The sequence below is a fragment of the Magnolia sinica genome, chromosome 10 (genome assembly GCF_029962835.1).
Source record: "Magnolia sinica isolate HGM2019 chromosome 10, MsV1, whole genome shotgun sequence".
Lineage (NCBI taxonomy): Eukaryota > Viridiplantae > Streptophyta > Magnoliopsida > Magnoliales > Magnoliaceae > Magnolia > Magnolia sinica.
Genome location: NC_080582.1, coordinates 53,938,690 through 53,947,635, shown reverse-complemented (window position 1 = coordinate 53,947,635; position 8,946 = coordinate 53,938,690). Strand labels below are relative to the sequence as shown.

The 8,946-nt window shown below is 41.4% G+C and overlaps 1 protein-coding gene across 1 annotated transcript in view; it reads left to right on the top strand.

Moving 5' to 3' along the window:
* The first annotated feature begins 661 nt into the window (after positions 1-661).
* The window catches only part of LOC131257471 (ankyrin repeat-containing protein BDA1-like), a 58,550-nt gene continuing 50,265 nt past the window's right edge, over positions 662-8,946 (top strand). The window contains exon 1 of the mRNA XM_058258304.1: positions 662-1,252. Within this exon, the coding sequence (XP_058114287.1) occupies positions 683-1,252 (570 nt within the window). The 5' untranslated portion in view covers positions 662-682. The remainder of the gene's footprint in view (positions 1,253-8,946) is intronic.

Sequence of the window (8,946 nt, the reverse complement as noted above, 5' to 3'; positions counted from 1 at the left end):
CAACTCAGGTGGACCACACCGAAAGAAAAGGTTGTGACTAAACTCCCACCGTTAAAAACTTCCTAGGGCCCACAGTAACACCCACTGTAATGTTTCTTTTTCATCCGACCCATTGATTAGTAAATACAGACATCAATGAAGGGAAAATATAAAGATGAGTTTGATCCAAAACTTGTGTGGCCCACAAAAAGTATTTCATGGTCATTCATCACGGTTTCCAGTGGTGTGATTCACCTGAGATTTGCATCTGCTTAATTTTTGGATCACTTCCTAAAATGATAAGTAAAAACGGATGAACAGCTAGCGTGGATATACACAAAAAATAAAATAAAATAATAATAATAAATAAATAAATAAATAAATAATCATCTAGGTGGGCCCCACATGATAAGGGTAACGCCCACTAAGGTGTTACCCGGGTTATTTGACCTAATCAACATGCTGGATATCAACTACACATTACAGCGATCACCAGCCAAACCCGTCCTAAGCAAAGACTTTAGACATGCTGCGGGCCCACCATTCGGTGATGGAAAGTTTCCAGGACAGAAAATTCTAACCCTTCAATCAGCAGCCTACGAATAAATGGTTGAGAAGAAGTAATGATACCCTCACACTTACAGCTTCAGGTTCAGTTTATTTGTGGGATATCATCCATCTATAGCTGAGCAACAAAAAGAGAATGGATGCTCGGCTTCACGAAGCAGCTCTAAAGGGGGATGTTGATTCCTTGACTAGATTGCTTGAAGAAGATTCGTTCATTCTCAATAGAGCAGTTAACTTTTCTGAGACCCCTTTGCACGTGGCCGCTCTCTTTGGGCACGTCGAGTTTGCGAAGGAGATCTTAAGTAGAAATCCAGGACTTGCCAGTGTTTTGGATTCTGAACGATCCTCGCCTTTGCACTTGGCATCAGCAAAAGGGCATGTAGATATGGTAAAAGAGCTCTTGAAGATCGACCCCAATATGTGCCTTGTTCGTGACCAAGACGGAAGGACTCCTCTCCATGCAGCAGCACTCAAAGGTCGGGTGAAGGTGGTGAAGGAGCTTATTTGTGCAAAGAGAATAGCGACTCGAGTTTTGACGGGTCGCAGGGAGCCAATTTTGCACCTGTGTGTGAATCATAACCGCTTTGAGTCCGTGAAGTCGATCTTAGAGTGTGTAGAGAATAGCGAAGATGATGAGTTTGTGAAAATGAAGGATGATGATGACAACACCATCCTTCATCTTGCAGTTTCTAAGAAGAATATCCCGGTATAGATCCTCTTCCCCTCCTCGTTTTCTTCTTATTCAGCATCAACAACGCCATCTAATTGCATTTTTTTTTTTTCCTATATACTTTACATAATTAAGTTATATCTTCATTATAGAAGTAATAAAGGACTCAAAGAATGCATCTTGGCTTTTCCAGATTTCCAATCTCTTTTAAAGGTTTAAATTTCACGTTTAGATCTTCCTCATTTCTTAGTCACATGCCCCAAATGAAAGCTCGATACTGCTCTTTTCTTCATGAGACCAACTCATATCTCCCTCAGGAATGAGAAGATTGCTTTCATGTAGAGAGAATGAGGTGGCTAGAAGGTGTTCTGGCATGTTGTAATCCTGCGAATCTGGCCCTTCATTTCATTCATTGTCTGCATAATATTTACAGATTGAATGGATCCAACATCTGACGTCAACATGAATCTGGCCCTTCTTGCATTTATTGTCTATATAATATTTGCAGGAGAGTGGATCCTCTTGTTTCCAGCGCACCCTGGCTCCCCGTATCCTGGAATTTAATTGGTCCACGTCATTTGTACTGACATCAGCCCAGCTCTTTAATAAAATAAAAAATAGTTTACAAAATACCACTTGATTAAGAAGAAAAATTACCCTTCCAGGGACGCGGATTTTCTATGGAAGACTTCCGCAGAAAGTTCCTGCACTGGAACCCAGGTGGGGCCCACTGTGATGTTTGTGAGAAATCCTCTCCGTCATCCGTTTTGTGAGCTTATGTGAGGACATGGTGCCAAAAATGAACAATTTTAAAACTCAAGTTTGCATGATTCAGTGGGGCCACTACTATGGGTTTCTAGGGGATCAAGTCGCTTGATCAAAATATCCACAATGTGTTGCCCCAACAGCCAAAATATGAAGCAGGTCTGAGCTCTGGGTGGGCCACACCATAGGTCAAGGTGAGGTCAATGTTCACAGCTGAAAAGGGCTTTCGTGTGGAAAGTCAATTACCTCTTTTGCGTGAATTTCTTGGTTTAATGGATGACGGGAAAAGGTGAGGTCTGACATGGTGTTTGGTCTTTCAGAAAATTTATGTATTTCACCGGATTTGCAAGGTCGTGTTGGGCCATAGGCCCAAATATAAAGTAGATCCGAGCCCTATATGGACCACACGATTGTTGTTCGCAGTGTGGGACAACCCTCACCGCTAAAATAACTTACGCTCTGCCATGCATAGTGTTAACCATATTTACAAATTTGCCTTGGAATTCTCAAATAACTTATGTCATTTATTATGTCGGAACGCACTGTCTGATTGTCTTAAAATTGGGCAGGCATTCCTCGTTTTCCATGCTCTTTCCATCGGTCAAGTTTGGGTCCCGATCTCTAAGAGATGTCCAAGATACTCTTTTAACTGGCTAACACACTCCGTATTTCAAGACCGAGGTTGCAGATATCTGATTGAAACATTACATAATGGTTTGATCATATAATCTAAGATCTTCATAGTGACTAAATTATCCTAATATTCTGATGGCCCATTTGGGGGATCCAAATACGATGGATGGTTAGATGACATGCTAGAAATAAGAAGACTTAATAATTGGTATTCTAGTCATGTATTCAGGTGATTGTACTGTCAGTTTTGTAAATGAATGAACACAAGGTGGGTTTCTAGAGTGATTAGGGGGTAGAACATGTGTATCGTTAGGTTTATGTGTCTTGTTCACATGTGCCAATTTTTCAGATTGTAGTGTTGATGGTAACCTAAGCATATTCATTGGTGATGAATAAGATGAATAGATTAGAATCTCAACTTGATGTGTGTACGAGAGGATGCAGAGATCAAGTAGCTAGTTTACTACGATCGGGTGGTCCAAAATCAAAGCAGACGGTTAGATGTCTCTATCTAGCAGTGTATATTTGACTGAGCAATTGGTTATGATGGACAAGTGAGAATATGATGATCATGTCTTAAAATCAATGGTCAGATTGCTTGATCTATGAATGGGGATTATTTCCAATGGTCAGACAAAGTGATGGGGTCTAATTTGAGAAAGTGACGAGATTAGCGGACAAAGTGACATGATTCACTAGACAAAGTGATAGAGTTGCTAGACAAAGATTAATTGGTCCACGTCATTTGTGCTGACATCAACACAACACTTTAATGAAATAATGACCAATTTACAAAACACTACTTGATTAAGAAGAAAGATTACATTTCCAATAGCTGATTCAAGAGCGCATACTTGCCACCTAGGATCGGTGACGTTGGGAAGCAGATTGCGTAGTGATTACTAATAAACTCAGTCAGGTCCACCTTGATTTATTTATTTTATCCACTTCGTCCATCCATTTTCCTAGATAATTTTAGTGTTTGAGCCCAAAAATTAATCATATAAAATGTTCAAATGGACCACACTACAGGAAATAGTTGATTTGAACGTCTACAGTTGAAGTTTTGGATCAAGCTTATATCTGTGTTTACCGTTCATCCATGTCTTTCTAATCTCATGAACAGGTTGAATGACAATTAAACGTCACTGTGGGGCTTAGCAAGGTTTCAACGATGGAAATCATTATACTCACTGTTTCCTTTCCTATGGTATGATTCACTTGATCTTTAGATATGCTTCAATTTTGGAATCAACCCCTTAAATTAGATGGAAAAATGGATGGACGGCGTGGATAGTCCATATACATTCAAGGTGGGCCCAACTGAGCTTACTCAATATGATAAGAGTGTACTGAGTAACTTAGTACGCAATACAATTTTGGTGACGTACGCCCTCCATCCGATTTTATTTTTATTTTTATTTATTTATTTATCATGACCATAGGGAGGACTCCGCCACTATAAGTCCTCCAACAATCCAAACCTTACATCATAGGTCCATGTAACGCCCTGAAATTCGGGGGTCGAGCATAACTCAGCTCCCGAGTTTCAAAACATCACTTATGCAACATATTTAATGATGGATGTATGTTGTCTGTAAGAGTACATAAAACATGGAATAGATTAAGCTAAACTGCAAACATAATTCAGGGATAAGTGAAGAACGCAAGCGGAAGACTTAAAGAAATATATGTGTACATGTGCAAATCCCTGAAATACATATACATACCAGGTCGTATTACAAGTGTTGCTAACAAAATTACATGTATTAAATGACATCATCTAATCCCAAAAAGAAATCCCAGAATCCCACGCATCAGAAAAAGGCTCACTAGAACTCGCCTGAAAATTGCATAAAAGAAAATGCAGCCTCATCATCCTCGATCTCCTGCTCTGACTCAGGGGTCGCATCAATATCTGCAACTAAGACAGAGTCTGGTGGGTGTTTAAACATCGCCCCAGAACGTAGGAGTGAGTGATCAACTCAGTGGAACAATAAAGCAAAGGTTAACATGTTATCAATTCAATCAAGCAGTAATGATAAAGCAGAATAATCAAACATGTCCTAAGTACTCTTGTTAGTGCAAGGATGTATGTAGAATGACGCGTGCCCTCGCCGGTACACCCTCACCGTCTTCATCTTACGTTACACATGACATCACCTCAAAGTGCTCCACCTCTTCCAGGCACATGCAATGCGGTGCATGAACATGATTACCAAGTTGTTATTAGTCATTTTCATACAGCAGGATTGGGAAGCTAAGGTACCTTCCTCATATCAATTTCCACACAGTGATCCATTCTAGGGTCGTCAGTCCTAGATCATCTCATACGATCATATGGTTTTAGGTCACTGCAAAGGGCTCGTCACCAATCAATGCACGCCTATCATACCTTCATTACTAAAATAAGGCTCGTCACCTCAATGCGGTATCCAGGTATGCTCGAGGTCACTACAAAGGGCTCGTCACCAATCAATGTAAGCCGACACCACGAATATAGTGTCCCATACCACCATAATCGGCTCACGAGTTTGGTTGCTCACTGGTCACTAAGGGGAGGCTCGTCACCCCATCGTAGGCCGAGAGCTCGACCACGGTGTCCCATACCACCATGTCCGGCTCATGAGTCTTAGCGAATCAAGGTACAATGGTTAATAGGATTTCATCGGTAAGTTTGGTACCCTAGATTCATATAATAGCGTCCATACATGGTGAACATACATCGGACAATCGGGTTACTTGACAAACTCAACTAGCACGAGCGCACGTTGGACTGAATGACATAGAGTGCGCAAACACTCCATGTGGCCAAACCATTGCTGACAACTCTAATATGACTCGGGTTCGTCTAATCAAGTCCTACGTGGCGAAAGCAACCTCAGTCACGAACTCAAGGCCGATTACCGATTTCCTGGACTATTTCATAGCCCCAAACACATTCCACTACAATAGATATTCATATCAACAATTTAGAATAGTAATGGAACAATAACTCAAATCATGTAGTATGTGAGCATTTGAAGAATATCAACTTAACATGGATTTACACATAAGTAATGCTTGAAGTTAAACAACAAAGGATGTGACTTGGATATAGGAAATCATACACATCAATAGGAGTGTTGAGAATCACTTCTCAACGCCCACAATTAGGTTAACATATCACCCTTTCGACCATTTAGACATTTCTATAAACACTTAAAATACATAGGTCAACATACATGACGTATGTTGGAATACACACATTTGGACAATTCCTTTTGCCAAGGAGTTGTCACACATACATTTTGCATAAATACACGACAAATAATCATGGCAAACACATGCTCATATTTTATACGTATACGGTACTTCCTACATATACATAGAATACACAAATCTCAATATATCACATGCATATCAGGAACGCAAAATAAACATAGCATTTGGCATGTGAAAACTCATCCATAACAAGAATAAACCATTAACTGGCATTGAAAGCCTTGAAAACCATAACCTATACGATTAAAGTCCTCACCTTAAACTAGAAATAGAACACCGAACTGATTCAGACGATATGTCTTCGTCAACGGTGACAAGATAACCTAAGGCAAGAATAAAAATGAGCTACAACACACATAAACTATTCTAAGCTCTAAAACAGATTAGGATTAGGTTAACTTACCTAAAGATGAACTTAGAATCGCCGGAAGAACGATTCAAAAGTGAAAGTTTAAGGATGTAGAGTAACAGGAAAGAATCTAAGATGATTCACCAACTTCTCTCTTACTTTCTCTCTTTTCCTCTCTCTTTCTTAGCTAGGGTTAGGAAATTCGTATGGAAAAGAGAGTTAGGGTTTTAAGGTTTATATATAGGCCTAACATTGATGAAAATAACCCCAGGGCCAAGGTATACTTAGGTTATAACCAAAACATGCCTCTCTCAATCTAACGGAACACTTCTGGTGAGCCTTTTTCTACGTGCGGTCGGACTTAAGCTCATTGACCATGAATCTAGGTCAGGCTGAGTTTTCGTACCGATCGGATCTTCAGATCAGCCGTGGCGGACCACACTCAATTCAACGGTCACCGAAACTCGATCAGGACCACAAGCACTATGACATGCCTAGGCCATCTTCCCTGATCTGAATATGAAATTAGGTCAGAATCCAACGGTCAGATTGCTTAAAATCGTCGCGCAAGCGACACGACTCAGATTTCATAAAATCACATTTAATTTCTCATCGTTCTCACACTCTTCACTCCGGACTCAAACAAATCGACCCAGAACATCATCTGGACTTGATTTTTGAGGTGATGGTCAAGTTCAACATGGTGACCAATACTACCTAACATCATCGCTATCGGACTTTCGACGCACGGTCTAGGTCCGATCCAAAGCTTCCAAAAATTCTCAAGAGCAACTGGATTTAGCGATGAATCCCAAATTTCAGAGTAACCTAGCGCTAATGATTCTACAGGTTTTGAGTCATGCGGATCAAATTTAAATTGATTGATGCGAATTTCACAAGCAATCGAGTTTAACACTAATTACCCCACAATAACATCTAAGGAAAATAGAGGTAGTACTCGGGTCTTGGCACAAAATTTTTCGGGTCATTACAATCTACCCCCCTTAAAGAAAATTTCATCATCGAAATTCATACCTTCTCATATTCCTCAAGGATCTGAGGGTAGCTATTTCTGACCTCAGCTTCAGACTTCCAAGTAGCCTCTTCTTCACTATGATGCGTCCATAGAACTTTCACAAGAGGGATGACCTTGCTATGCAATACCCGCTCCTTTCTGTCTAGAATACGTGTTGGTCGCAGTACATATGTGGCATCCTCGCTCAACTACACCTGCTCCCAACTGATAATATGCAAGGGATCAGGAACGTACTTCTTCAGCATAGAAACATGAAATACGTTATGCATGCCCACAAGATGTGTGAGCAAAGCAAGGCGGTATGGTACCGCTCCCACTCAATCCAGAATTTGAAATGGACCAATAAATCTCGGCGTAAGCTTTCCCTTCTTACCGAACCGCAGAACTCCCTTCATAGGGAAAATCTTAAGAAATGTATGGTCTCCAACCTCAAACTCAAGCGATCGCCGTCTCGTATCAGCGTAACTCTTCTACCTACTCTGGGCTGTCATAAGTCGATGTCGAATAATGTCAACTTTCTCTGAAGTCACCTGCACCAATTCCGGGCTAATCAAACTACGCTTGCCAACTTCTGCCCAGCAATGAGGTGCTCTGCACGGGCAACCATACAACGCCTCATAGGGAGCCATGCCAATACTTGCCTGGAAACTGTTATTATACGCAAACTCTGCATAAGGAAGACAATCATCCCAACTGTCCTTGAAATCCAAAACACAAGCTCGCAACATGTCTTCCAGAATCTGATTCACATGTTCCGTCTCCCCATCTGTCTGCGGATGAAACGCGATGCTGAACTTCAATTTCACACCCATCGCTTCCTGGATACGAGTGCAGAAGATAGATGTGAAACGCGTGTCTTTGTCAGACACGATCTCTAAGGGAACTCCATGCAGACGTACAATCTCCTTGATATACAACCTAGCCAACTTGTCTGCAGAGTTTGTGACTCTGATCGGTAAGAAATGAGACAACTTCGTCAATCGGTTGACGATCACCCAAATAGAGCATGTCCCTTCCTCGTTCTCGGCAACCCTGAAATAAAATCCATAGAGATGAAGTCCCACTTCCATTCTGCTATGGGCATGGGTTGCAGCAGCCTAGGAGGTCGACGATGCTCTGCCTTGACCTGCTGGCACGTGAGACAACGAGACACAAATTCAGCAATGTGAACCTTCATGTTGTCCCACCAATAAGATCTTCTCATATCCTGATACATCTTCGTGCTACCTGGATGCATTGCAAGCTTAGAACTATGGGCTAACTCGAGAACTTCCCGTCTCAAGTCAGGAATGTCTAGGACACATAACTGGCCACGAAAACGTAAGCCCCCATCAGAACTAACACTCCAGTCGGAGTTCTCATATGTACCAACCTGCTTTCTCATCTTTGCCAAAAGCTCATCATCTGCCTGAGCTGCAACTATCTTCTCGTCAATGAGGGGCTGTATACGAATGTGTGCAATAACCTCATACGGCTCTTCCATCGTAAGTTTCTGCTCAAAGTCTTGCACAAACTCCAACATGTCCCATTCTGCTATCATTAGCGGAGCCGCAAACTCTATAGCCTTATTGCGACTCAACGCATCTACCACAAGGTTCGCCTTGCCTGGATGGTAAGAAACATCGAACTTAAAGTCTTTCAATGTTTCCATCCATTGGCGCAGCCTTATATTCAAATCACGCT